Source organism: Hypanus sabinus, unplaced genomic scaffold (assembly GCF_030144855.1).
Source record: "Hypanus sabinus isolate sHypSab1 unplaced genomic scaffold, sHypSab1.hap1 scaffold_248, whole genome shotgun sequence".
Classification (NCBI taxonomy): domain Eukaryota; kingdom Metazoa; phylum Chordata; class Chondrichthyes; order Myliobatiformes; family Dasyatidae; genus Hypanus; species Hypanus sabinus.
In genome coordinates, this window is record NW_026780602.1 from 79,951 (window position 1) to 93,543 (window position 13,593).

At 44.0% G+C, this 13,593-nt stretch overlaps 1 protein-coding gene across 2 annotated transcripts; it reads right to left on the reverse strand.

Annotated features, from left to right (window-relative positions):
* Positions 1-752: 752 nt before the first annotated feature.
* Positions 753-13,373, reverse strand: LOC132387988 (gastrula zinc finger protein XlCGF26.1-like). 2 transcript variants are annotated; one of them, XM_059960323.1, is made up of 2 exons: positions 13,348-13,373; positions 753-3,163 (listed from the first exon to the last, which is right to left on the reverse strand). In XM_059960323.1, exon 2 carries the CDS (start codon positions 2,757-2,759, stop codon positions 1,434-1,436), a length of 1,326 nt encoding a protein of 441 aa, XP_059816306.1. In that variant the 5' UTR covers positions 2,760-3,163; positions 13,348-13,373; the 3' UTR covers positions 753-1,433. The 2 variants fall into 2 exon arrangements, with proteins under 2 accessions (XP_059816306.1, XP_059816305.1); XM_059960322.1 differs by lacking the exon at positions 13,348-13,373 and adding an exon at positions 3,262-4,209.
* Between the last annotated feature and the right edge of the window lie 220 nt (positions 13,374-13,593).

A 13,593-nucleotide genomic window follows, 5' to 3' on the forward strand; every position in this document is an offset into this window, starting at 1 on the left:
GGACTGGCCAGCATCCAATATAAGCCTACAGTCAGGAGCTGAGTGGTGTCTCTTGGTTTGAGGAGTATTTCTCTATGTTGTTCGAACCCAGTTCTGTTCTGTTTAGCTGATTCAGGTTTAGACTCGAGAACAGTTCTGTTGAGTTTATAAACATTTTGGGTAATAAAACCCCTATTTTGTTCACCCTTACCTGCTCTCCCAGTTTTATGTGTCCCCTGGTCATTCACAGATTCTTAACTCCTTAAGGTTCAGCCCATTATCAATAGTAAGCAATTCATGCTTTTTGGCTTTTCCTAATGCCTCAGGGGTTGTCACATTCAGAAATTTATCAATATCCATTACAGCTGATTTCCACACACAACTAAATCAAAAAGGATCTCCCCAATCAAATCGATAATTAATCGATCAATACGCCCCCAAATTTGTTCATATCCCGGACGCAGGCCCCAATTTTGTTATGAAGCATAATGCTTTAGAAACAAACCAGCAGCAATAGACTGCACCTGGAGACTGGTTTTCATGTTAAAACCACTAGCTTTATTAGTAACTACTTTTAATATTGCAACTTAAACAAGTTAAACAAAAGTGAAGTGATATGTGTATAAACGTGTGTGTAAATATAACTCCCAAACTATTGAGCTCAGGGGAAACAAGGCTTGGATGGTAAAGTATGAAAGTTCAGTTCAACCACAGAATAGTTGATGAGACGCAGATATTTGTAATGCTAAGGCAATTATGTCGAATTCCACAGGTTCCAAGGTGGTAAAACGCGAGAACAGTTCCTGTAGATTTCATCCATCATTCCAAATCCACATACGAATTATCACCGAAAGTGACTTGTCACAAGGGGTATCGTCTTCCAGTGAATTACCCCACTTCACCCAGCAAGGGTTAACACATCAGTGGTCTTCACAGGATACCCCAAATCAGATCCACTCCTACGGATCAAACAAGGTGACAACAACATTCGATTTTCCTCCTTCTTCTCCGTCTGACTCTGTGTCCTCAGTTAAAACTATACAAGCTGCGAGCGAAGTAAACAAGCTGCAAGTCAGACTGATTTGCCTTCTTAATCTCTCTCTCTCTCTTAAAATGACAGTCCACAGCAAACGAAACCTAGGGAATCATAACAACAGTCACTCCCCATTGTGAACTGACTGGTGTTCCAGTAGTTGGAATGACTGAGTGAATCCTATCCCACATTCTGAGCAGGTGAACGGCTTCTCCCAGTGTGAACTCGCTGATGTTTCTGTAGGGTGGATGACTGAGTGAATCCCTTCCCACAGACTGAGCAGGTGAATGGCCTCTCCACAGTGTGAACTCGCTGATGTTTCTGTAGGGTGAATGACTGAGTGAATCCCTTTCCACAGACTGAGCAGGTGAATGGCCTCTCCCCAGTGTGAACTCGCTGATGTCTCTGTAAGGTGGAAGAGTCAGTGAATCTCTTCCCACAGACTGGTGAACGGCTTTTCCCCAGTGTGAACTCTCTGATGTACCTTCAGTTTAGATGAGGTAGTGAATCCCTTCCCGCACCATGCGCATGTACACATCCTCTCCCCAGTGTGAACTTGCTGGTGGACTAGCAGGTTGGATGACTGAGTGAATCCCTTTCCACAGACTGAGCAGGTGAATGGCTTCTCCCCAGTGTGAACTCGCTGATGACTCTGTAGGGTAGATGAATCAGTGAATCCCTTCCCGCAGACTGAGCAGCTGAATGGTTTCTCCCCAGTGTGAACTCGCTGATGTCTCTGTAGGTTGGATGAATCAGTGAATCTCTTCCCACAGACCAAGCAGGTGAACGGCTTCTCCCCAGTGTGAATTCGCTGATGACTCTGCAGGTAGGATGAATCAGTGAAACGTTTCCCACATTCTGAGCAGGTGAATGGCTTCTCCCTGGTGTGAACTCGCTGATGTCTCTGCAGGGTGGAATAGTCAGTGAATCTCTTCCCACATTCTGAGCAGGTGAACGGTTTCTCCCCAGTGTGAACTCGCTGATGCACCAGTAGGTAGGATGAATCAGTGAATCTCTTCTCACATTCTGAGCAGGTGAACGGCTTCTCCCCAGTGTGAATTCGCTGGTGTTTCTGTAGGTGGGATAACTGAGTGAATCTCTTCCCACAGTCTAAGCAGGTGAACGGCCTCTCCCCAGTGTGAACTCGCTGATGACTCTGTAGGTTGGATGACCGAGTGAATCCTTTCCCACAGACTGAGCAGGTGAACAGCCTCTCTCCACTGTGAACTCGCTGATGACTCTGTAGGTCAGATGACTGAGTGAATCCTTTCCCACATTCAGAGCAGGTGAACGGCCTCTCCCCAGTGTGAACTCGCTGATGACTATGTAGGCGGGATAACCGAGTGAATCTCTTCCCACAGACTGAGCAGGTGAACGGCTTCTCTCCAGTGTGAACTCGCTGGTGACTCTCTAGGTTGGATAACCGAGTAAATCTTGTTCCACAGACTGAGCAGTTGAATGGCTTCTCCCCAGTGTGAACTCTCTGATGACTCTGTAGGTGGGATAACCGAGTGAATCTCTTCCCACATTCTGAGCAGGTGAACGGCCTCTCCCCGGTGTGAACTTGCTGATGTACCAGTAAGGGGGATGACTGAGTGAATCCCTTCCCACAGACTGAGCAGGTGAATGGTTTCTCCCCTGTGTGAACTCGCTGGTGTTTCCATAGGGTGGCAGAGTGAGTGAATCTCTTCTCACAGACTGAGCAGGTGAACGGCCGCTCCCTGGTGTGAACTCGCTGGTGAGCCATTAGGTCAGAAGACTGAGTGAATCCTTTCCCAGAAATTCAGCAGATGACCAGCCTGTGCCCAGTGTGGTGTGAACTGACTGGTGTGTCCACAGGTGGGAAAACCAACTGAATCCTTTCTCACACACTGAACAGGTGAATGGTCTTGCCCAGTGTGAACTTGCTGATGTACCTTCAATTGTGATAACCGAGTGAATCCATTTCCACTGTCTGAGCAGATGAAAGGCCTTTCTCCTGTGTAAAATGACGGGCTTGCCAGTTGGTCAAATGACTGAGTGAATCCCTCCCCACAGTCTGAGCAGGTCAATTGAATCTCCTGCTCCACTTCTTAAATATCGAGACAGAAACAAGAAAATTGGAGTGCCGTGTTTGAGCTTCCTGGAGACAAATTCCTTCTTGTTTTTAACCTGTAAAAAGATTTACAAAATCCATCAAAGGGTGTAGGACAACATTTCAGATGAGATTACTTGAGTTGCCAAGGTTTGAACTGGTATCACACTGTTACAGTGAGGTTCTACCCATGTTGGACAGAGAAATCATCTCCTGACTGGGCAGAGAGCTGGTATCTGGAATGACCATCAATTCCCCGATGCTCTTCCTGTCTCTGTAAGAATAGAGGGAGACAGAGTAGGAAGGCTTTTTCTCCAGAGGCTTCAGAGAGCAGAGGCTGAGGACGAGCTTCACTCCAAGTGAGGTAAGGCCAGGTAATTTCCTTTAGAAGGAGAACATTTCAAAAGTTGAGGCAACCTATTTGGGTAGGTCATGACAGCTGAGATCGGCCCCGTGGTTTGTTGCTCCTGCAGCTTGTGGGAAAACAGGGATACTTCCAGTGTCCCTGACGACTATGTGTGCAGGAAGTGTGTCCAGCTGCAGCTTCTGACAGACCGCATTGAGCCGCTGGAGCTGCAACTGGATACATTCTGGAGCATCCATGATGCTGAGAAAGTCGTGAATAGCACGTTCAGTGAGTTGGCCACACCGCAGGTAAAGACTACACAGGCAGAAAGGGAAGGGGTGGTGATATGCATTTCTGCGGCCGCAAACAAGACTCCAGGATGGTATGTTGCCTCCCTGATGCAAGGGTCAAGGATGTCCCTCAGCGGCTGCAGGACATTCTGAAGTGGGAGGGTGAACAGCCAGTGGTCGTGGTGTACACAGGTATCAATGATATAGGTAAAAAAAACGGATGAATTTAGGGAGTTAGCAGATAAACTAAAAAGTAGGACCACGTGCTAGTCAGAGTAGAAATAGGAGGATCTTTCAGATGAGTACATGGCTTGAAAAATGGTGCAAGGGGGAGGGATTCAAATTTCTGGAGCATTGGAACCAGTTCTGGGGAAGGTGGGACTGAAGCAAACAGGACGGTCTGGACCTGGGCTGGACTGGAACCAATGTCCTAGGGGGAGTGTTTGCTACTGCTGTTCAGGAGGATTTAGACTAATGTGGCAGGGGCAGAGAGACAGAGGGGTGTAAAATGAGGGTAGAAGCAAAAAGTAGTAAGGTGGAAAGTAAAAGTGACAGGCAGGCAAATCCAGGACAAAAATCAAAAAGGGTCACTTTTCAACATAATTGTTGTAAAAACAAGCCTGAAGGCTTTGTGTGTCAATGCAAGGGGCATTCATAACAAGGTAGATGAATTGAATGTGCAGATAGTTATTAATGAATATGATATAGTTAGAATCACAGAGACATGGCTCCAGGGTGACCAAGGATAGGAGCTCAACATCCAGGGATATTCCATATTCAGGAGGGATAGACAGGAAAGAAAAGGAAATGGGGAAGTGTTGCTGGTTAGAGAGGAGATTAACGCAATAGAAAGGAAGGATATTAGCCTGGAGGATATGGAATCGATATGGGTAGAGCTGCGTAACACTCAGGGGCAGAAAACGCTGGTGGGAGTTGTGTACAGGCCACCTAACAGGAGTAGTGAGGTTGGGGATGGCATTAAACAGGAAATTAGAAATGCTTGCGATAAAGGAACAGCAGTTATAATGGGTGAGTTCAATCTATATATAGATTGGGTGAACCAAATTGGTAAGAGTGCTGAGGAAGAGGATTTCTTGGAATGTATGCAGGATAGTTTTCTGAACCAACATATCGAGGAACCAACCAGAGAGCAGGCCATTCTAGACTGGGTATTGAGCAATGAGGAAGGGCTAGCAATCTTGTCGTGCGAGGCCCCTTGGGTAAAAGTGACCATAATATGGTGGAATTCCTCATTAACATAGAGAGTGACATAGTTAATTCAGAAACAAAGGTTCTGAACTTAAAGAAGGGTAACTTTGAAGGTATGAGACGTGAATTAGCTAAGATAGATTGGCAAGTGATACTTAAAGGGTTGACAGTGGATATGCAATGGCAAGCATTTAAAGATCGCATGGATGAACTACAACAATTGTTCATCCCAGTTTGGTAAAAGAATAAACCAGGGAAGGTAGTGCACCCGAGGCTGACAAGGGAAATTAGGGATAGTAAATTAGCCAGAAAAAGTGGCACAGCTGAGGACTGGGAGAAATTCAGAGCCCAGAAGAGGAGGACAAAGGGCTTAATTAGTAAAGGGAAAAAAGATTATGCGAGAAAGCTGGCAGGGAACATAAAAACTGACTGTAAAAGCTTTTATATACATATGAAAAGAAAAAGACTGGTTAAGATAAATTTAGGTCCCTTATAGTCCGAAGCAGGTGAATTGATCATGGGGAACAAGGACATAGCAGACCAACTGAATAACTGCTTTGGTTCTGTCTTCACTAAGGAGGACGTAAATAATCTTCCGGAAATAGTAGGGGACCGAGGGTCTAGTGAGATGGAGGAACTGAGGGAAATACTTGTTAGTAGGGAAGTGGTGTTGGGTAAATTGAAGGGATTAAAGGCAGATATATCCCTAGGGTCAAATGGACTGCATCCCAGAGTGCTTAAGGAAGTAGCCCAAGAAAGAGTATACGCATTAGTGATAATTTTTCAAAACTCTTTAGATTCTGGATTAGTTCCTGAGGATTGGAGGGTGGCTAATGTAACCACACTTTTTAAAAAGGGAGGGAGAGAGAAACCGGGGAATTATAGACCAGTTAGCCTGACATCGGTGGTGGGGAAAATGCTAGAGTCAGTTATCAAAGATGTGATAACAGCACATTTGGAAAGCGGTGAAATCATCAGACAAAGTCAGCATGGATTTGTGAAAGGAAAATCATGCCTGACGAATCTTATAGAATTTTTTAAGGATGTAACTAGTAGAGTGGATAGGGGAGAACCAGTGGATGTGGTATATTTGGATTGTCAAAAGACTTTTGACCAGGTCCCACACAGGAGATTAGTGTGCAAACTTAAAGCACACAGTATTGGGAGTATGGTATTGATGTGGATAGAGAATTGGTTGGCAGACAGGAAGTAATGTGTGGGAATAAACAGGACCTTTTCAGAATGGCAGGCAGTGACTAGTGGGGTACCACAAGGCTCAGTGCTGGGACCCCAGTTGCTTACAATATATATTAATGATTTAGACAAGAGAATTAAACGCAGCATCTCCCAGTTTCCGGATAACACGAAGCTGGGTGGCAGTGTTAGCTGTGAGGAGGATGCAAAGAGAATGCAGGGTGACTGGGATAGGTTAGGTGAGTGGGCAAATTCATGGCAGATGCAGTTTAGTGTGGATAAATGTGAGGTTATCCATTTTGGTGGCAAGAACAGGAAAACAGATTATTATTTGAATGGTGTTTGATTAGGAAAAGGGGAGGTGCAATGAGACCTGGGTGTCATTGTACACCAGTCATTGAAAGTGGGCATGCAGGTACAGCAGGCGGTGAAAAAGGTGAATGGTATGTTGGCATTCATAGCAAGAGGATTCGAATACAGGAGCAGGGAGGTTCTACTGCAGTTGTACAAGGCCTTGGTGAGACCACACCTGGAGTATTGTGTGCAGTTTTGGTCCCCTACTCTGAGGAAAGACATTCTTGTCATAGAGGGAGTACAAAGAACGTTCACCAGATTGATTCCTGGGATGGCAGGACATTCATATGAAGAAAGACTGGATCAACTAGGCTTATACTCACTGGAATTTAGAAGATTGCGGGGTATCTTATTGAAATGAATTAAATTCTAAAGGGATTGGACAGGCTAGATCTAGGAACATTGTTCTCAATGTTGGGGAAGTCCAGAACGAGGGGTCACAGATTAAGGATAAAGGGGAAGCCTTTTAGGACCGAGATGAAGAGAAACTTCTTCTGAATCGGTGGATTTCTCTGTCACAGGAAACAGTTGAGGCCAGTTCATTGTCTATATTTAAGAGGGAGTTAGATATGGCCCTTGTGGGTAAAGGGATCAAGGGGTTTGGAGAGAAAGCAGGTACAGGGTTCTGAGTGGGATGATCAGCCATGATCATACTGAATAGCGGTGCAGGTTCGAAGGGCCGAATGGCCTACTCCTGCACCTATTTTCTATGTTTCTAAGTAATGGGGCATTTCTGCCGTCTCCAATATGTGATCTGGCTCAGTTTGACTCTCTCCATTGGTATTATTCCCTGTTCCTGCTGAGCTGCATGGGTGCCTGGCCCCACAGTAACTGAAACAGTCTCACACAAATAGTCTTTCTTGACATGCAGCTGCGGTCTTCTTTTATGTTTTATTAACTTAAAGTGCTACAGTTTTAATGCCATATAAGAAATTTCTGCTGAGATGAATGTTTGGTCCGCAGCTGTTAAAAGGACTTGAGTGAATTTTTGTATTTTGTAATTTTGTTCTTGTCATAGTCATAGAAAATTTCAACACAGAAACAGACCCTTTGGGCCATCTAGTTTGTGCTGAACTATTTAAACTGTCCACTCCCATCCCCCTACCATCCAGGTACCAACACAAACCTCTTAAATGTTGAAATCGAGCTCGCATGCACCACTTGTGCTGGCTGCTCATTCCACACCCGGATGACCATCTGTGTGAAGAAGTTTCCCCTCATGTTCACCTTTCACCCTTAACCCATGGCCTCTGGTTGTTGTCCCACCCCATCTCAGTGGAGAAAGCCAGCTTGCATTTACACTATCTATGCCCCTCTATCACAATCAAATCTCCCCTCAATCTTCTACATTCCAAGGAATAAAGTCCTGACCCATTCAATCCTTCCTTATAACCCAAGTCCTCCGTATCTGGCAACATCCTTGTGAATTTTCTCTGAACTCTCTGAACCTCTTTTACATCTTTCCTGTAGGTAGGTGACCTGAATTGCACACAATACTTCAAATTAGGCCTCAGCAACATCTTCTACAAGTCAACATAACATCCATCTATTGTTGTCAGTATTTTGATTCATGAAGGGCAATGGACTGAAATCATTCTTTCCATCCCTATCTACCTGTGATACCACTTTCAGTGAATTAAGGACTTGTATTCCCAGGTCCCTTTCTTCCACAACACTCCTCCGTGCCCGACCAGTCACTGTGAAAGACCTCCGTTGGTAGGTCAGACCAAAGTGCAACAACTCACACTTGTCTGCATTAAATTCCATTTTCCATTTCTCAAACCATTTTCCAGCTGGTCCAGATCGCACTGCAAGCCATGATAGTCTTCCTCGCTGTCCACTACACCACCAGTCTTGGTGGTCATAAATCTGCTAATCCAGTTAACCACACTATCATCCAGATTACTGATATAGATGACAAACAACAACAGATCCAGCACTGATCCCCGTGGCAACCACTAGTCACAGGCCTCCAGTCAGAGAGGCAACCATCTGCTACCACACTCTGGCTTCTGCCAAAGACAGTGTCTCATCCAATTTACTGTCTCATCTTGAATGCTGAATGACTGAACCTTCCTGACCAACCTCCCATATGAGACTTTGTCAAGTGCCTTGCTGACGTCCATGTAGACAACATCCACTGCCTTGCCTTCATCCACTTTCCTGGTAACTTCCTCGAGAAAGATTGGTTAGACATGACCTACCATGCACAAAGCCATGCTGTCTATCCTTAATCAGTCCACATCTATCCAAATACTTGTATATCCGGTTCCTGCACATAATGTCACTACTGATGTCAAGCTCACCAATGCACAATTTCCTAGTTTATTTTTAGAGACTTTCTTGAACAGCGGAACAACATTGGCTGTCCCCCAATCCTCCAGTACCTCACCTGTCACTGAGGATTATTTAAATATTTCTGCTTGTGCCCTGACAGTTTCTGAATTTGTCCTCCGCAGAGTCCCAGGGAACAACCTGTCAGGCCTTGGAGATTGATCCACGCTAATTTGCCTTAAGACAGCAAACAGCTCCACCTCTGTCATCTGCACAAGGTCCATGAAGTTGTTGCTGCTTTGCCTCACTTCTATAGACTCTGTGCCCATCTCCTGAGTAAATAAGAATGCACAAAAAAATCTCCCCAAGTCTATGTTATCCCTTCATATGGACTACCATTCTGATCTTGCAGAGGATTATTTTTTTCCCTTGCAATCTTTTTGCTCTTAACATATCTGCAGAATCCCTGAGGATTCTCCTTCACCTTGTCTGCTGGAGAAACCTCATGCCTTCTTTTATTTCTTTCATAAGTGTTCACTTGAATTTCCTGTATTTCATATGTACACCATTTGTTCCTCTCTGCCTGTACCTGGTATGCACCTCCTTTTTACTGATCTGGGAGAGGAAAGCCAAAGGGGTGATAGAACTGCACGGTGGGAGGTGGGGGTAAGGAGGGTTAAACTAAAGTTGCAGGGGGAATGGGAGCCTGAATAACAGAACAGATAGTGGTGGGGTTGTGGAGACAGTTGTTGTTCAGTCCTCAGACAAAGTCAGGAATGAAAAAGTTGAGCATGGTGCAGTGAATATGCTGAGCCCTGTATATTTCAATACAAGGAGCAGCGTAGGAAAGGTGGATGTGTTCAGCGATGGATCAACACCTGGAATTATGACACTAGGATCTGGCAACAGTAGAATGGGACAGGCTGCTTTATGGCAAAGGTGTGCTTGGTAAATGGGAGGCCTTCAAAGCAAAATTTTGAAAGTAGTAAGCGGGTATGTCAGAATAAAAGGTAAAGATAGAAACTGTAGGGAAACTTGGATTTCAAGAGATATTGAGATCCTGGTGAAGCACAAAATGGAATTGCATAAAAGGGATCGACAGGCAGTTTCTTATGGAATATAAGAAATGCAAGAGGACACATAAGAAATAAATCAGGATGGCTATAAGATGGCATGAGGTTGCCGTCACAGAAAAGATGAAGGATAATCCTCAGGGATTCTAGTGATAGATTAAGAGCAAACGGATTGCAAGGCACAAAGTTGATTCTCTGGAAGACCAGAAAGGGAATCGACGTGTGGAACGAAAGCAGATGGGGGAGATCTTAAATATTTTTTAATCTCTGTTTACTCAGGAGATGCTCAAAGGGTCTATGGGAGTGTCGAAAAGCAGCATTAAAATCGTGGACTCTGTACAGATTAAAGAAGAAAAATTATTTTGCTGTTCAACGTAGAACATAGAAATCTACAGCATGTTCCAGGCCATTCAGCCTACAATGTTGTGCCAACCATGTAACTTACTCTAGAAACTCCGTAGAATTTCCGTAGTGCATAGACCTCTATTTTTCTAAGCTCCATATTCCTATCTATAAGGCTGTTAAAAGACCCTATTGTATCTGCATTGACCACCGCTGCTGGCAGCGCATTCCACATACACTCACCACTCTCTGTGTAAAACAGACATCCCCTCGGTATCTATTTCCAAGCACCTTGACACTATGCCCCCTCATGTTAGCCATTTCAACACTGAGAAAAAACCTCTGGCTATCCACACGATCAATGCCCCTCATCATCTTATACACCTAACAAAGGCTCTAAACATAAACCAGGAAATAATACATTGCTTTGAGGATTAGTTAGAAGTACAGAAGTTAGTTTTTTTCACACAGAGAGTGGTGTGCGTGGAGTGGGCTGCCAGCGGCGGTGCTGGGGGCAGAAACAAAAGGGTCTTTTTAGAGACTCCTGGATGGATACATGGAGCTTAGAAAATTAGAGGACTATGGGTAAGCCTAAGTAGTTCTAAGGTAAGGATATGTTTGGCACAGCTTTGTGGGCCAAAAGGCCAGTATTGTGCTGTAGGTTTCCAGTGTTTCTGTGTAGACAAAATATAAGGGCATAGAACGGGTAAATTCAAGCAGGGTTTTTCAACTGATATTAAGTGCTGCAACAACCAGAGGGGATGGATAAGTGAGGAGGTGAAAATTTATGGGGAACATGAGGAAAACCTCTTCACTGAATTGGCCGTGACAGTGTGGAATGAGATGCCAGCACAAGTGGTGCATACTAGCTCACTTTCACCATTTAAAAGAAGTTTGGATGGGAGCCTGGATGGTAGGTGTATGGAGGGTGATGGTCCCGGTGCAGGTAGTTGCATTAGACAGCTTGAATGTTTTTTCAGCATTGACTAGATGGGACAAATTGCCTGTTTCTGTACTAAACTTCTCCATGTTTCTGTGACGGAGAAGCTGGCCAAAATAGTTTGGAAGGGAAAAGGTAGGAGTGACAACGGAGCAGCAATGGCTGGAGTTTCTGGAAGCAATTCAAGAGCTGAGTGTTAGATACATTCCAAAGAAGTGGAAGCATTTGAAAGGCAGGAGGACACAACTGGGGCTAAAATGAGAAGCCAAATCCAACATAAAAGTCAAAAAGAGAGCAAACAGAAGAGCAAGAACTATTGGGAAGCTTTTAGAAACCAACAGAAGATGACTAAACAAAAAGTCAGATGAGCTCAGGGTGTGGAATCATGATATTGTAGTCATTAATGGATCTTGGTAGCACCCAACAGTCTGAGGCATTTAGGGGAACAAAATATCCAAAGTCGCAAGATCTCTTGAAAACCAAGGTTCCCTGCACCATTTACCTTATAACTTGTATTTTGGCAGGCACATACAAACTCTACACCCTCACTTCTGAAGAACTCCCACTTACAAGTACTCTTTTGCTGGAAAAACAGCCTGTCCCAATCCACAATTGCCAGATCTTACTGATACCATCAGAATTGACCTTTCTCCAATTTAGAATCTCAACCCATTGTCCAGCCCTCTCTTTTTCCATATTTACTTTGAATCTTATGTTATTACGATCGCTAGATACAAAGTGTTTCCAAACACTAATTTCAGTCACTAACACTGGATATCAATGCTCCTACATCATAAACTGGGAGACGGATGTACACATCCCAATCTTATTAGGTATTTGTACTCAATTTTTCCCACAGATGGTGAACTGCTAATCTTGGCTGGTTCATCAGGCACAGCATGGAGTGGATCTGAAGGGAGGTGGGGTGGTTTGTGTATTTGCGGCAGTGCTGGGAGGAAAAATCAGCATGAATGATGAATGTCTTTAATGTCCCTTCCTATAAAATGCTCTACAAATGTTTCACGCTAATTTGACCTTGAGCTTTTTTTTAACCATATTACACTGTAGTCATGATTACTTAGAATTTCAACATCTCTTTTCCAGCGAAAATAATAAGTGGGAAGGGGTATAATTTTAAAGATCGTTTATATTCAGTTTAATCTACCCCGTTCTAATGAAATGTTTATTCAGTTATTCATGCTATTGACAAGGCTCCGAATAAACCAAATGAGGACCAATAGGTGTGGTCCATTCTTACAACCAGTTCAATGGCATAATTTTAAACTCACTTCTCCATGTCTTCACATTTAGGAGCAGAATCACAAGAAGAGGTGGCAAATGACCAGGGAAGCTTCACACAGAATCACAGAACAATTATTATAAAATTATTGTTGGCATGAATGGAGATCATCAACCAGAACTATCCTCTCAATTCCAATCCTTTTCTCTTGCCCTGCATCACTGCAAAAATTCCCTCTCATTTCCTTTCCAATTCTATTTGAAAGTACCGTCTTAGTCTTCGACAGTACTGTCCTGTGGATATCCAATAACTGTGCTCTGGAAGTCCAATCCAAAGTAGAATTTTTGCTAATCTACAATGCTAGCACTGCACCTCACCATACTTTATATCCGGTAATTTAGCCAAGATTGCGATTTTCTAATCACAGAAAAGACTAAGTACTGATTTAAAACAAAGGCTAAGGTTTAATCTTTCATCTTATGCTGATGATCATCTAATGTTATACTGCTTTTCCATATATAAGATAGATAGATAGATAGATAGATAGATAGATAGATAGATAGATAGATAGATAGATAAATAAATAAATAAGGAGTGACAGATAAGTTTGTGGCCTAAGGTAGAAGAAGTCAATTTTAGAAAATCTAGCTCATCTATTTTTCAACATAGTCCACTCCTACATTTACACACTTAGTCCAGCGGTCGTGTAACATACGAATCTTGGACCTCCAGAGAGTGTCCACAGACGGGTTTTGTTCCCTTTCTCCGAGTTCCTAATCCTTGCATTTAGATAGCTGGAGCTCAGCTCTGTCTGAGAGATCCATCGGTTCCCATTCCCTCATCAGCCGGAAGCTCCCCGGGGTCCGTGTACGGATCGTGGGGCTGAGAGAGAGGGAAGAGGACAGGACTGTCCCGGGGTTGCTGGTGACGGTCTCCGAAATTCAGAGGAATTATCCCGAAGTCGGTGTTTAAGATAAAAACACGGAGAATCGCTCTTACATGCAACCGACATTTTCAAGGCCTTGTCTCCTGGGCGCATGTGTGATACTCGGGGACGTCGTCAGTCTGACGCCTGCGCAGTTCATCAGCGCTTCAGTGCCTGATAAGAATTATTCTGGCAGGGCCTTTTGGGTAATACCGGTGCCATTAAACAGTTCTTGAAGCACCGGTTCAATGTCCATATCTCATTTTTTTCGGGTATATAGAACAAATCTGCAGCTTTTTTAACGCAGGAAGCGGCTCACA